Source organism: Bacillus rossius, chromosome 1 (genome assembly GCF_032445375.1).
Source record: "Bacillus rossius redtenbacheri isolate Brsri chromosome 1, Brsri_v3, whole genome shotgun sequence".
NCBI lineage: Eukaryota > Metazoa > Arthropoda > Insecta > Phasmatodea > Bacillidae > Bacillus > Bacillus rossius.
Genome location: NC_086330.1, coordinates 377,044,802 through 377,061,256, shown reverse-complemented (window position 1 = coordinate 377,061,256; position 16,455 = coordinate 377,044,802). Strand labels below are relative to the sequence as shown.

Below are 16,455 nucleotides of genomic sequence, written 5' to 3'. Positions count from 1 at the left end.
ACTGTTTTAAAATATGAGTCCACTGAAATAGAAGATAAAGTAATTTCAGTAGATGGAAGTTTACTACCTCGTAGACACTGGTAGTAACTCGAGACAATGCGGGGTACTGAGGTGAAGGGACCTAACCAAAGGGGAAGGTATATAGGGTCCGGACCCTACCTTCCAGGTTTAAAAAGAAAAAGAAAAAGTGGATACAATAAGGAAATTATAGCAACTTAACTACACAAGACTACAGAAAGATTATTTGAGGATTATTGCAAACCTTATTGGGCTACAATACAATACACAGACAAGGCAGGAAATGTGTTTCCAAGGAGTCTATGTTTAATGCTGGTTTGGACACATGTTAATGTAAGCATGTCTTTCATATACAGACCTGACATGTGTGTCTCATGTATTAAATAACATTATATTAAAATAATACATTAATATATTATAATACATTAAAAACAATTTTCTCAGGCAAAATCATTACTTGAATTGAAGTAGCTTGGCTTCTGGGTTGTAGCCGTGTCCTTGGCAAACAATAATTCACCGGCGTATCGGTCGACATTGCAGTCGCCATCATCAGGGAGCATTTACCTACAAGCAGTAGGTAGGTAAGTAGCAGTAGGTAAATGCTCCCTGATGATGGCGACTACATTGTTGACCGAAACGTCGGTGAATTATTCGCCAAGGACGCAGCTACAACCCAGAAGCCCAGCTACTTCAGAAAATGGCCGTGAAAGCCTGCAAACATTATTACTTGAAGTTCTTTGTATAGACAATCAGAGATTTTAGTGTAACAAACAATTGTCTTTTAAAAATGAATTGTAGATAAAGCTCACTTATGAGAACATCCCCTCTCTCACAAAACCCTGGCTACGGCCGCAAAGAGTTGAAGGGTGAGGGGTGAGAGGGGTGAGAGGGTGAGAGGGGTGAGAGGAGTTAGAGGGGTGAGGGGGTGAGGGGTGAGAGGGTTGAGGTAGTGAGGGAGTGAGAGGGTGAGAAGGGTGAGGGGGTGAGAGGGTGAGGGGGTGAGTGGTGAGGGGTGAGTGGTGAGGGGTGAGGGGTGAGTGGTGAGAGCTGAGGGTTGAGGGTTGAGGGGTGAGGGTTGAGGGGTGTGGGGTGAGAGGGGTGAGGGGGTGAAAAGGGTGAGGGGGTGAGAGGGTGGGGGGTGAAAAGGGTGAGGGGGTGAGAGGCTGAGGGGGTGAAAAGGGTGAGAGGGGTGAGAGAGTGAGGGGTGAGGGGTGAGGGGTGAGGGGTGAGGGGTGAGGGGCTGAGGACTGAGGGCTGAGCTGAGGGGTGAGGGGCGAGAGGCGAGGGGTGTTGGCGGGCCGGGGAGGCGGGAGCACCCCGAGAAAGGCCCCTGGCCACACTCACAGTAGAGGTGGAAGAGGGAGGGGGACGGCAGGTCCCAGGAGTGGGTGAAGTTGTCTGCGTGCACGCAGCTCATGAGCACGCGCCCCGCGCTGCTGCGGATGTAGCACACGCTGCGGTTGCGCTGGTTGAACTCGAGCGCCTGCGTGTGCAGCTGGCTCACGGAGCTGTTGCCGCGGCAGTCGCTGCCGTTCAGGAACACTCGCCGGATGTCCAGCGTGCTGCTGAATACCAGCGTGGCCGGCTCGTGCTCGGGGACTGCACAAACACCACCGTGCACCGTGCAGGAGCGGCTTCAACCCCCCGTGCCTAGCAACCCCCCACACCAAGCAACCCCCCAAACCTAGCAACCCCCCGCACCTAGCAACCCCCCGCGCCTAGCAACCCCCCGCACCTAGCAACCCCCCACGCCCAGCAACCCCCCGCACCTAGCAACCCCCCACGCCAAGCAACCCCCCACACCTAGCAACTCCCCCGCACCTAGCAACTCCCCATGCCTAGCAACTCCCCATGCCTAGCAACCCCCTGTGCCTAGCAACCCCCATGCCAAGCATCCCCCCACCCCTAGCAACCCCAATGCCTAGCAACCCCCCACGCCTAGCAACCCCCCATGCCTAGAACCCCCCCGCACCTAACAACCCCCCGTGCCTAGCAACCCCCCGCGCCTAGCAACCCTACGTGCCAAGCAACCCCCCACGCCTAGCAACCCCCCGCACGACAAGTTTTACATTCATTATCATGGTTTGTATAGTTTTCTGTGAAAAATAATGAAATCCAAAGGGAAAAGTAAAAATTGAATTGTAACTAGCATGTCATTTTAGGTGATGGTCTATACTTTGAAATTTTAATTGGGGCTTCATGATTTTATATTTGAAAAAAAAAAAAAAAAAAGAGGGTTGTCTGTAAAGTCGGTTTACGGACGATAATTTTACGTGATAACGTCATAAGAAAACATTGATGAAGAATTGCATACCTTTAAATTTTCAAATATTATTTACAGGTTTGGCAAATTTAATTTAAAGAATTTGTTTTAATTTAATCACTAACAATTAGTTAAAAAGCCCTCCTTAACCTGTTTGATATTATAGAAGATTTTTCTCGCACGGTGGTTTGGCTGGTTCTTGCACGCTCGGACAGGCGGAACGTGACAATTTTTTGTGCGTGCAGCCGGCGTTCATCGATTTATAAGACGTTATCACGTCAAAAACTTTTCAAAGGTTTTATTGCCTTGTATAATGACGTGATTTCAAAACAGAATTTAATGTTAGCTTTTTTAAAAACTAGCCAGAGTAAAAATTATCAGGAAAGAATATTAAAAATTCTTAAGCCAAATTAGCAAAACCATAATCAAAATTCAAGTTCCAGGTTGCCTTAAAAATGTTGTTTCTAAGTGTTTAATTTTGAAATTTTCCAGGGTAGACCCCCCAAACGTCCTTTTCTTTGGGGGGGCTGTTCCTTCTGCCTTCCCGGGACCCGGTAAGACCCCTCTCCAAAATATTACAGCCCCTCAAAAGAAAATGGGCTCTAGGTCCGCAAAGTCTAAGGCCGCCACTGCGACAGTGTGCAGTCATCACCGCATCATTAGCCAATATGATTGTAATTACAACCGCAGCAGTACGAGAAGTAGTAGTGGTAGTAGTAAAAGATGGGCAGAAGCAATAGTACTGGTGTTCAAGGTGGTAGTAGCCCAGATAGCAAAACATGCTTGATTTGTTGTGTCAGGCTTGTCATGGCTTGTTGTGCCAAATATGTTGCCTTGCATCAAACTAGGTGCCGAGAGCAAGCTAAATCAAGCCTCTTTCAAGCTTGTACATAAACCTAGCTTCAGCCTTAATGACTTGATAGTCAAACATAAAGTTGAATCAAGCCTGATGTGTAAGACTTACACTGCAAGTATAAGGGGGTGCCTCCCATTTTAGACCAAGATTTTATATTTACAGTAATTACAGATAAACTTGTAGACTTTTTTAATTGTTTATCTTTCACGAAATGAAAAATATATACAGCACATTTATTTTTTGCATAATTAGCTGCCAAAGTTACATTTTTAACGTTTTTGTGTTGTACAAATAAGGAGAATTTAATTGATTGCAGAACTGAAACTTTTTAGGTTTAACTGCAAAGCCACTGGCTACTTCAAGAAATGGTTTAAATATCTTTCAGAAAATATTAATTAATAATATCTGGCATTTCAAAATTCTCAAATTTGTTATGATTTTGACAGCCAAAAACATGAAATGAGTTTTTGTGATAGAAGTGCAAACCATATCATGAAGTAGCCAGTGGCATTTCAGTTAAATCTAAAAAGTTTCAGTTCTGCAATAAATTAAATTCTCCTTATTTGTACAACTCAAAAACGTTAAAAATGTAACTTTGGCAGCTAATTATGCAAAACGTATGCAGTGTATATATTTTTCATTTCGTGATGGTAAACAATTGAAATAGTCTAAAAGTTGATCTGTGATTAATGTAAGTATAAAATCATGACCTGAAATGGGAGGCACCCCAACTCAAGTCAATGACAAGCTTCCCGCAAACTCTTATTATATAAAGGAGTGCTGGTGAAAGTGGTGGTGATGGTAGTAATAGTGTGGTAATCGAAGTATTGGTAGTAAGAGTGGAGATGGTGGAAGGAAAGTAATGTTGTGGGAAATGACAGTCTGACATAGCAGCTCTGTAGGCATCTGCTGATCACTTAAAGGACAGCAGAGATGGCGTACGGGCGCAGCTGTGACAGAAAGTGTACATGGAGGAATTACTGGGAAAAAAAAAATACCAGTCACCCAAAATGTCCACCATGTTTCATACCTCATACGTAAGGAATCTGGATTTAACCCCTCTGGGAAATAAGCCTTGATCATAATATGTTGTCATTAAAGTCTTTTCCTTAAATGAAAGTTAAATATATATTAATGTTCATTAATATAAATTTTTAACAATTTCATTCGTTTTATTACTTAATCCACAATAATTATGAAGCAATGCTCTGTAATTAAAGAACTTTGATTTAGGACTTAAGTTAATTTTTTTAGTTGATTACTTAATTTTGATAAAGAACTTGTGCTGTAGTCCGCTGAGCAGCTATGCGTGATGCAAGCAACAGGACAATCCAAGTGTTCCATTTTGGCAACTTCAACTACGAACATTGTCAGGTTCCAAATGTTAAGATATAGATAGAGACCGGAAAAATTCGCAAATTCATTTCGCGATAGGCTAAAATACAAATAGTTACACCTCAGTGCTGCCTCTGCTATTGGCTCACAACTCACCTGGATGACTCTGGGCCAGTGAGAAACGCCCGACCAAAGCTTTATACGAATCACAGGCTGCTACGTTGGGACGTCTCACAAGACAGCAGCCAATGAGTGGGTGGCATTTGACCGAGTGTATGTAGAACTATGGAGTTCTTCCTGGAGGTCATTGAACTTGCGATTTTTCCGGTCCCTAGATATAGATTATTCACCCTTTATTTATTTATTTGGCAAATGTCAGCGAAGACTGCAGGAAGTTAAACTGAATGAGGTACGTAGTTTGACGGGTGTTTGTGTCCGAGGCGCTCACCGTTGATGGCGGAGCAGGAGTGGCCGGACGCCGTGTAGCCGGGCACGCAGGAGCAGGAGTAGGAGCCCACGGAGTTGGAGCACAGCTGGTCGCAGGCCCCGCCCACCTGGCACTCGTCCGAGTCTGCGCACACAGGCCGACACAGACTTGCACCGCGACACTGTGTGCTGGTCACCGTCGCTACAACTGTTCCCCTCCATCAGCAATGAACGCATTATTCCACATCCACGTACACTACATGTAAGATTTTATGTGTTTAAGAGTACATTTTATTTTATAAATTTTTTTTTATAGAATTAATATAGTGTTCAAGGTTCAATAAAAAAAATAACACTAGACTAAAAAATAAAGTTTTAATCTTCTAGAAACTGAGAATATGGATATCCTTTGAAAAAATATTATTGATAATAAGTAAAATCAAAATAAATGTGTTGATCATGGTCACTACAAGGACAGACCTAATTTTTCCTTCGCCTGGTGCAGAAACTGTTCCCTACCATCAGCAATAACGTAAAAAAAAAAAGGCATTTTGTTCCACATCCATGTGCACTATATGTAAGATTTCAAGTGTTTAAGCATTCATTTTATTTTATATTTTTTTTATAGAAGTAATATAGTGTTCAAGGTTCAATAAAAAAAGACATTACACTAAAAAATAAATTTTTAATAATCTAGAAACTGAGAATAAAGATATCCTTTGAAAAACATATCATTGATAATGAGTAAAATCAAAATATTAGTAAATATTGTAAAGTTATTTTTTCTGTTCACCTTATACCTCACACTTTTTGAAGTCTACAGCCCATCCCTGTGTTCTCCTCTGGGCATGTTATCCCACAAGTGGTACCTCAGCGAACATGTTGTCCCAGCGACTCACCTGAAGACCGGGACGCGCACGAAAGGGCTTACCTACGCACTGGGCCCCGCTGGGCTGCCACCCCGGCTTGCAGTAGCACTGCGGCCCCGACTTGGTCGCCTTGCACTTGAAGCCGCACTGCGTGTTGTTGCATATTGTCGCGTTGGCTGCAACACCGTGCAATCATCAACATTCCTACGCTGAGAAACAACCATCACAAATTCTCTTGGACGTAGCACAAGTTAGAAAAATTTTTTTTGGACAGGTATATAAATAACTTAGCAATCCCACTGGAGGAAAAAAAATTAACAGAGAGCTTAGAAAAAAATAAGGGCACCTACAAGCTTCTACTTTTACCCCCCCCCCTTTTTTTTTTCCACTTTCTGTACATGCATTCTTATGGTATGGATCGAGACAGCACAGTTGGTACTGTACATGGAATATTAACCTAATGTTTATCTCTCCTGTAGTAGCTCTTCAAGAGATGCCAAAGGATCAATGGGTTACGTTTACTAGCGATCAAACTTAAACAGTTTGGTGTAATACACTTTGTAACTATAGGAGTTATCAATCCCTGAGTGTTATACAACCCTCTTGACTTGAACGTTTCGCAGATGTCCTGCCGTTTAGGGGCAAAATCGTTAGGTAGGGGGTAACCTACCAAAACACTGTTTTGACAAATTTCATTAGAAGGTTATAGCTCCAGAACAATATTTAATTTTTTTAGTTTGTCCTCCAACTCACCGCAGAAGTCCCCCTCGTCTGAGTGGTCGGGGCAGTCCAGTTCAGTGTTGCACACCTGGGTGATGTGCACGCACTTCGCTGAATCCTCGCAGCGGAAATAATTTGGCGGACACGGATTGTTCTTCATGCCTGCAAACAAACAACAATTGGGAATAAAAAAATTGGTTGTCTGTAAAGTCGGTTTACGGACGATAGTTTAACGTGACAACGTCATAACAATAACAAAACATTGATGAAATGATTGCATACTTTTATGAATAAAATTTAATCATTTTTATTTTAATAATAAAAGAAAAAATACTTGAAATTATACTAGTATTCAGATTTTTAAAATCCAAGAATAATTAACCTTTATTGCCGAAATTGTTGTTGTAATAAGCAATTAAAACCACATTAACTTTTCACTTCACTTTATAAACAGTCGACGAAACAGTTCACGTGTAGATGTAAAGTTGTGTGCTGCCGCTGTCTTTCTTCTCCTCGGACGCAAAGGCCAATCGAGTGGAAGAGAGATAGATGCGGCGCAAGCGTACAATGAGCGTAACGGGACACAGCGTAACGGAACAATGTGCGTAACGGGACACTTTTACGTTCGTGCAGCCGGCGTTCATCGATTTATCAGACGTTGTCACGTCAAAAACTGTGTTTGTTTAAACCTTTAAAACAATTTATGCCCTTAGCTTAATACAATAATTAATACGTATTTGTAATTTTCAAGAGATAAAACAGCTTGGCGTGGAACTCTTGTGATAATTTTAATGTTACAAAATCATAAATACAGTCAAAGGGTCCACGGTCATGTCGGATAAGCAAATTTGCAGGATCATCAAATATCAGTAGTTTTAATGGTAATGCCAAAAGAAAATTAATATACAGTACTTACAATGATATTTTAAAATATTTGTAGTCAGCTGGTCCATAGAAAGAAAAATTTAGATTAGCATGGGGCTTCTTCAAAAAATCAGTATGCAACTGTATCCGCTAGAAAACTGGAATCACTGTCTTAAAATGAAAACCAACAACGATGGCAGCACAGTAGTGAGACCAGGAACCAAGGCTAGCAGCAAGAATCCACCCGGAAAAGTTTTTGAATGCGAGCGTCTTGACTGGTGTCGGATTGCAGGCATGTAAAATCATAGAACGCTGTATTGAATACATCCCACTTTATTACACACACATTAAATATAATATTAAACAAAATCTGAGAATCTCACGCCTAACTGATTGCCTGGAAATATTATTTACCACATATCTCAAATCACAAAAAGTTCTGTAATTAATTGATTTTATCTCTGACTTGCTACTGGAACATATTTTATCGCATAGTAGAAGTTTTATTACTATGTATTACATATTTCTAAATTTATTAAATAATTGGTTGTCTGTAAAGTCGGTTTACGAACGATAGTTTAACGTGACAACGTCATAACAAAACATTGATGAAATTATTGCATAAATTTATTAATAAAATTGAATCTTTTTTTTAATTATCACTATTTTGTATGGATACAAAGGAGTGAAATGAAATCTAAAATTTAATTGATAAATTTACTTTTATTTGCACTCATTAATTCAAATATGTTTATTACTTTAACGAAGAGATTATTTTAACTATAACTTTTATGCAAATGTTTGCTATTTAACTTCTTCCAATCTGTGTTATTCTGTTAAGGATAGGACGATGATATGAAAAGTAGGAAACGAATGGGAGTGTTTCAAGTTTAATGTGCCTCGAAAAAGTCAAATCGATGGTTGTTCCAATCGAGTGGAAGAGAGATAGATGCGGCGCAAGCGTACAATGAGCGTAACGGGACACAGCGTAACGGGGAAATGTGCGTAACAGGACACTTTTTTCGTGGGTGCAGCCGGCGTTCATCGATTTATTAGACGTTGTCACGTCAAAAATACTCTCGACACGTGGTTGTACAGTTGGGAGTGGCGAGCGGACAACTCACATCTGTGCGGGTCCTCGTCCGAGGTGTCGCTCTGGTTGTTGGAGTCGAACTTGCAGTCCGGCTCGCCGTCGCACAGCCAGCCGGTCGGGATGCACTTGCGGGAGTGCTCGCACTGGAACTGGCCCGGCTTGCACTGTGCCACCACTGGCAACACACCAGCCAACACAACTGCTGGAGTTACAATTATTACTAGCATGTTTCTCTCCATCACTTAAACACCAACAAAAAGAGGGGGTTGTCTGTAAAGTCGGTTTACGGACGATAATTTTACGTGATAACGTCATAATAAAACATTGACGAAAAATTGCGTACTTTTTTAATTTGCAAATATTATTCACAGTTTTTGCAAATTTAATTTAAATAATTTGTTTAAATATAATCACGAACAATTCGTTCAAAAGCCCGCCTTAACCCTGTTATTTTTTTTTTCTGGACCTTCCCCTTCCCAGTACCTTCCTAGAAGTGTGGATTCTAGCGGTTGCTTGGCAGTTGGGCCTATAATCACGTGCAGACAAGACGTGAATGTGTGCTGATTGACACCTGTCCCCCACGCGCCTATGCATGCAACAGTGGTTTTGGTAAGTGAATTTTTTTTATTGTATTGTTTTTCTTTCTTTTCATTTAGAAGTAGTGTTTAACTTCAATATACCAATGTGTACCCATATTAAACCATTTATTTATCTTTTTTTTCTGACACAATGTTTGCTTTGTTTATTTTTTTGAAATGATAGATGCACCAAAGAAACGAAGAGTAGAAACCTCTTCTGATCCTAATGTTTGGATGAAGTGGCTTGAAGAGGATGTGGGAGATGATACTTCAGACATTGTTGACCTTGAAGAATGTGATTCTAATGAAGAAGACCATGTAACTGAGAGTGAACATGATACTAAGTCGGAGCAATCAGCAGACAAATGATGAAACCTCAAACACAGTACAGATCAGCATTGCCACAAGTGCCTATTGAATTGAGGCGACGTGCATGTGTTAGACTGGGTGTGACTTCAACAAGAAAGCCTTAGGAAAATCCGAAACAGGGTTCCAGAGGACGATGTCGTGAATGTGGACGAAAAAAAGACCGCACAACAAGAAGATGGTGCCAAAAATGCAAGGAATGGATGTGTGGTGAACATTTGCACGATGTATGTTTCAATTGTTTGTAAGTAAGTGTATTTTAACCAGGAACTCTAATAAATGGTTATTTTAGGGTACATGCATGATAATATACAGCAAAGGGACCACATAAGTAGTTTTGTTTCAACAGTAATGTATAAGTACCATATTTTCTGCTTTTGGTTTTATTGTTGTGTTAGTTTATTGTTTTATTGCTTTATATTTTTTACTTTCACCAGAAAGTAGTATTATTTTGTGATTTAGCAAACTTATAAAAATAATGTACTTATGAAACATGCTGACTTAATATGACGCCATGAAACATAAGTAAAATAAATATAGGTGACATAAAACAAGATGGTGCCAAAAAATGAACGGAAGTGTTGTGATCACCTTCACAATGTATGTTTGAATTGTTTGCAAATATGTAGGTATTTTTCAACCAGAAACTCCAAGAAAACATTTTAATTTAAGGGCATATACATAAATACATGATTAAAAGCAGCAAATATATGATATATATTATATTGTGATAGCAATGTATACAATATTTTTGGATAATGGTTTTTTTGTGATGCAGTTTCATTTGTTTCAATATATACTGTTATTATATACTTCGCCCTCTTAAATTGGTACTACTGTTGTTTAGAATACCTATAAAACTAGGCACACATGAAACATCCCGAGTTATTGAAATATTACACCATAAAAACAAAAAAAAACATTTGGGTGACACATGTCAACCACGCGCCCATACATGTAACAAAAAAGCACGCTCCCACTCCAGGGTTAAGCACGAAACCCACTGAATCGGATCGGCACGGCTCGGCGCGGGTGGTCTCGGATCGGCCCCAGCTTCTCGAAACCCACTGGAGCGACACAATCGGACCGGACCGACCGTCAGTAACCATGGACAGCTCTTCAGAAGAAGACATCGTTGTGGCAATTGCTTGTAATGAGCTGGTGGAACAACGAAAACATGGTTTTTGGGTTCACAACATTTTCCTGAAACGGGAAACGTTAGGTTAATACCACAATTTATTTCCCCAGTTATTAAACGACGAGCGGAAGTTTACGGAATACTTTCGAATGCCCATGTCTAAATTTTATGAGTTGGTTGCAGTGTTACCACTACGGAAACAAGAACTGAACTTCCGTAAATCGGTTGGCCCAGAGGAGCGATTGGCACTGACACTAAAGTAAGTACATGAAAAGTAATGTTATGTAGATAGTGAAATCCTTTAAAAGCTCACAAACTACACATATTTGTACATTAATATGCATTTGTTTACTTCCAGAAAAATGGCAACGAATGAGAAAATTGTGTTAGCTACAACAGTTCTTCATAATTTGTTGCGGAATGGTGTGTGTGCATGGGAACCTGCAGAACAGGAAAACAACGAAATCTGTGCTCTCCAACAGTTCCCTAGAGTTGGCGGGAATATCGCAGCACTTGCAAGCAACATAAGAGACTCATTCAGAAACTATTTCGTCTCTGAACATGGTAGTGTACCGTGGCAAATGTATCGCGTTTACAGTGGCAGGCATGCCAGGCCTTAATGAAAAATAAACATACTTGCAACTTTCGCGATAAATTTCATAGTAGGCCTATATAAGATGAATCGCAAGCACTTTGGAATATTGTGTAATTGTTATTCATATATCATTGTCGGTTTACAAACAGGAGATAATATTCTATTTAGTAATGTGTGGAAATATGCTGGAGTCGATTTTAAATGCCGCGTAGGCCCACAGACAGTGCACAGTCGAACCGGTAAAGATTTATATACACAAAACTTGTGTGATTTTAAAAACTTTTCCGCACATATTGCATTGTTTAATAACTTTTAATCCTTTTTTTTCTGATGTTAGCCTGAAGTATTTTTTGGAAAATACGTGGCAAACAATTTTTAAGTTGTGTGTAGCATCTGCAACAATATAGTTTTGAGAAAACAGATAAAATTGTTTTTCTTTGTATAAAAATAACAAAATACCAAAAATTCTTTCGCGAGCACTATCGACAGTCCTAGACATAATATTTCAGTACATCAATGCAGTAAACTTGTTTCTGCAATAATAATTTAACGTATTGTCACGGTACAATAACACGAACTAACTTGGCATTGTACAAATCTAAGCTACATTGGATGCTCTAACAATTATAATATTACTACTACTACATTTAATGATTATAGTAATAATAATAATAACAGAACCAAAAGAAGTAGCTACTGACGTGTACACTTCTCAAATTTCTCGCTTATTTCTTTCCACGCATTCTATCGCCTAGACGCATCATGAAAATACACATGTGACGTATCGTATAGCACACGGTACTCCCTCACTGCTTCAATTAATAGTTCTTCGTTAGTTTCCATTACCATTTCTAAGCACTACTTTTACCAGACTAGCCGGCCGGGCCGGGCGGCGGAACGGAAATTATTCTTTGCCGACGATTCCGGATGGTGCCGCACCGAGCCGAGCCGAGCCGAGCCGAGCCGAGTCGAGCCGAGCCGGGACAATGCTGTGGGTTACCTCGCGTACAAATGCATACTTATTTTAATGTTCCGGTCGGTGCCGCGCCGTGCCGCGCCGAGCCGGGCCGATCCGATTCAGTGTGTTTCGTGCTTTAACCTGTTTGATATTATAGAAGATTTTCTCGCACGGTGGTCGGCCGGTTCTTACACGCTCGGCTCAGGCAGAAGGTGACAATTTTTCGTGCGTGCAGCCGGCGTTCATCGATTTATAAGACGTTATCACGTCAAAAACAACTTTAGTACGTATGTACATTTGTGCTTAAGGGTCATGCTAAAATAGACACACATACGGTGTGCAAAGCTTTTTTTTTTTTTTAACAAAAAAGCAATTTAGAAACTGCTCTCACGACATCCGAGTGGGGTCTGTTTACAAAAATCATTCAAAAACATGTTGAGGGCAGACGAGTAGTTCTGTTTCTGTATTTTGCTTGCAAACTGTATTTATAAAAGAGTGAATATGACTAAATGCACGTTTTCAGAATGATTTTTAAGCATGAAACATCTGCTACATACTCTTAACATCACTCATATATTAGCATGGTTACCGCACAAATCTCTAAGTTGTGCACCTAGAGGCGATACCGCACTAGAATCACCAGCACCTGACATAAGTACACCCCGACTAGGCAGGCCCCTTAAGGCATAGCCTTTCGAAAGGCACAATAGCACACACCTCAAGGGACAATATTCCTTGCCATCCTCAGTTTATTTTCTTTCTTTTTTTTTGTTAAAATAAATTTTGAGATATAATGAGTTTGATATTCATAGACATGTTCCAGTATGTAGTCGCCGACCACTGTTGTGATAATTTACACCAGTTTTGTAAAATGTTTGGTTTTCCCCCATGAAATTACCAAATCTCATAAATTGTGTCACTCAATAGGGCCCAAAAAAATTTTGCTTGTACTGTCAGTTACTTTAAAGTTACTATTATATTAATAACTGTTTATATAATTAATGTGATGTGGCAAAAATTTATATTTATTTAAAAGGACTATCTCACATGAAGTTTCAAAAATGTCACAAACTTAAAAAAAAAAAAAAAAGTATGTCAGTTGTACTGTACTACTATACATTTCACATTTTTTAACAAGTTATTATATATACATTTACCATTCTTAAAAATTATTAATTAAAATAATTAAGTTATTTTTATCATACCCATGATATTTTCTAACCCATCCCAGCAAGTCAATAAACCAAATTAGTGATCATAATCCAAAGATAGTATGAGCACTGGATATTAGGCAACATTAATAAAAAAAATAACGATATTTTTTTAATAAACAGAGTTCTGATGTAGTTATTACGACTTCAATGAGAAAAATGTTTTTAATGGCAACAAAAAAAATTGTTTTATTTTTCTGAAAATATGAATATGAAAGCAGCCAAACCAGGACAAACTAAATACATACATCACTTTCTTATTAGTAGAGACCGGAAAAATTCGCGAATTCATCTCGCGATAGGCTAAAATACAAACAGTTATACCTTAGTGCTGCCTCTGCTATTGGCTCACAACTCACCTGGATGACTCTGAGCCAATGAGAAACGCCCCACCAAAACTTTATACGAATCACAGGCTGCTACGTTGGGACGCCTCACAAGACAGCAGCCAATGAGTGGGTGACATTTGACCGAGTGAACGTAGAACTGTGGAGTTCATCCTAGAGGTCATTGAACCCACGAATTTTTTCCTGTCCCTACTTATTGGTATTTGGTACAATCCTGCAGCTTTTTTTTTTTTTTTTTTTTTTTTCAAAATATTCCTGAAGACTTTACACCCTTGACTCAATAAATTCTGTTTAATATTCATGACGCTAACAGGCTAGATAGATGAAATGTATAGGCACCGGAAAAATTCGCGGGTTCAATGACCTGTAGGATGAACTCCACAGTTCTACGTACACTCGGTCAAATGTCACCCACTCATTGGCTGCTGTCTTGTGAGACGTCCCAACGTAGCAGCCTGTGATTCGTATAAAGCTTTGGTCGGGTGTTTCTCACTGGCCCAGAGTCATCCAGGTGAGTTGCGAGCCAATAGCAGAGGCAGCACTGAGGTATAACTGTTTGTATTTTAGCCTGTCGCGAGATGAATTCGCGAATTTATCCGGTCTCTACTAATGCATGAAGGAAGGCACAGGGCCGCGGCTGGACTGACCGCAGTCCGGCGGCTCGTCCGACCCGTCCTCGCAGTCGGGGTTGCCGTCGCACTTCCACTGCCGCGGGATGCAGCTGCCCGACGCGCAGCGGAAATCACTCAGGCAGGCAACTGGCATGAAAAAAAATCATAAACAGATATTTTACTCAAATGGGATACAAAAACACAATAAAAAAAACCATTAAAATGAAGGATAATAAACCACACAGCCAAAAAAAAAATATATTTATACAGTTTACTTTTGTTAAAAGTAACATTTGAATACAAGAAAAAAGAATGTTGACAGTTTAAGCCAGTGCCAGTAATAAAGCAAGTCATTGTAGTATCAGATTTACCAGAAGCCCCTAAGTTTAGATTCCTCAGGTATATTTAAAAAATATATATATATATATTTTGTTTTCATCTTTGACGTACTGTAACTATAATTTCAGTTCGGGTTGTTAGAAATTTGACAATCAACAGGTTAAATTGTATTCCTTTTTCTGTCCGAATTCAGTACGTTTGCAAGTGAGAAAGTGTTGCAATGGCGTAAATCTGTATTATTTTTAGCGGCCTGCGGGGTTTGTGAGGGTAGCCGACACAAGTCATTTCACCAGGGGTCTAGGGCCTACAATACGCACGCGATAGGCGGTAGGCGGAGAACGTCATTATAATACTCCAAAATGTTCCTTAAAAGCAAATGTTGCAGGTGTAAATTAGGCGCCCGCAACGCCCTTTATGACCTTCCCGACCTTGTATCATGTTAACCCCTGAGTGCATACCGCCCGCCACACAGCGAAGCATTTCCAGTTGCGTAACTACCAGAGAAAGGAGGTCCTGCGCCAGTCACGTGACCAGCAAGAAGTTACCGGTGCGAAGACTGTTCGCGATGCCTCCGCCTAGCTCTGGGCGTGGAGTGATACTTCTGATCGGTGCGCGATCGTTCTGGTTCGTCCTGGAGCCGAACCGCTGGGTATACATCCCCCCCCCCTCACAAAGGGCCGACGGCAATAGAACCAGAGAAGGACGTCACACCGCCATGCGCCTGGAATCCACGACGATGCCCGAAGTTGGACTGGGCCACTGATTGGTAGAGAGACAGGTAAAGTTCCCGGGTTCAATGACCTCCAGGATGAACTCCACAGTTCTACGTACACTCGGTCAAATGCCACCCACTCATTGGCTGCTGTCTTGTGAGACGTCCCAACGTAGCAGCCTGTGATTCGATAAAGCTTTGGTCGGGTGTTTCTCATTGGCACAGAGTCATCCAGGTGAGTTGTGAGCCAATAGCAGAGGCAGCACTGAGGTATAACTATTTATATTTTAGCCTATCGCGAAATGAATTCGCGAATTTTTCCGGTCCCTACCAATGAATAGGCGAAGTTTGTCCGAGTATGCACAGGATCGTTGAGTCGCAATAGTTTAGTGAAATTTTTAATTTTTGACGTGATAACGTCTTATAAATCGATGAACGCCGGTGAATTATCCGCCAAGGACGCGGCTACAACCCAGAAGCCAAGCAACATCAGACAGCGGCCGTGGAAGCTTGCGAACATTATTGATAATTCGTGATGTTATCATTGTGACGTCTACAATCCCCGCTCCACAGGAGGAGGAGGGGGAGGGAGTGTACGCTCGTGCTGAACACCATAGCGGCCTAGCCCCGGGCGGCGGACAGCGCAGCTGACACCATGTGTCGGGCAGGTTGCCCACACCCGCCGCGGCAGGGGTCACGAGACACTGCGACAGCCATCTGCCGCACGCAGCCAGGGGCTGGGGTCATAGTCAATAATAACAGGCCATGCACGACACTTGTGACAAAACTACTGAAAACCTACTCAATGAAATTTGCACGATAACTCTGATCTCTGTTAGGGTTAGTAAGTGATTATCCAGTGACACAGAAGGGCCCTTTTCATTGGCACGCAGGTTATTTGGCACTATTCGGGAACCATTGACAACCATCCTAATATATAACCGGATCATGAGCGACAAGGAGAGGAAGTGAGCTGCGGCAAAAGCCAATGATCACCTGCTATTGTATTTGGATTATAACCTAGCACCAGAAAATGACAAGGTATTTTCGGCAGGTCTGTAGTTATTATGTTTGACTTGAACCAAACAGTAGGTTGTCGAGTAGTGACTTGCTATTGGTGCGGTGAGCCACTGCCCGCACCTCGGCCGGAATGTTC

General features: G+C 41.1%; 1 protein-coding gene across 1 annotated transcript in view; it reads right to left on the bottom strand.

Annotated features, from left to right (window-relative positions):
- Window positions 1-16,455, bottom strand: part of LOC134528557 (prolow-density lipoprotein receptor-related protein 1) — a 348,548-nt gene that overhangs the window by 147,612 nt on the left and 184,481 nt on the right. The window contains exons 2-7 of the mRNA XM_063362288.1: window positions 14,285-14,395; window positions 8,476-8,619; window positions 6,521-6,649; window positions 5,830-5,943; window positions 4,921-5,043; window positions 1,363-1,617 (exon numbers count right to left, since the gene is read on the bottom strand). Of these exons, the coding sequence (XP_063218358.1) occupies window positions 1,363-1,617; window positions 4,921-5,043; window positions 5,830-5,943; window positions 6,521-6,649; window positions 8,476-8,619; window positions 14,285-14,395 (876 nt within the window). The remainder of the gene's footprint in view (window positions 1-1,362; window positions 1,618-4,920; window positions 5,044-5,829; window positions 5,944-6,520; window positions 6,650-8,475; window positions 8,620-14,284; window positions 14,396-16,455) is intronic.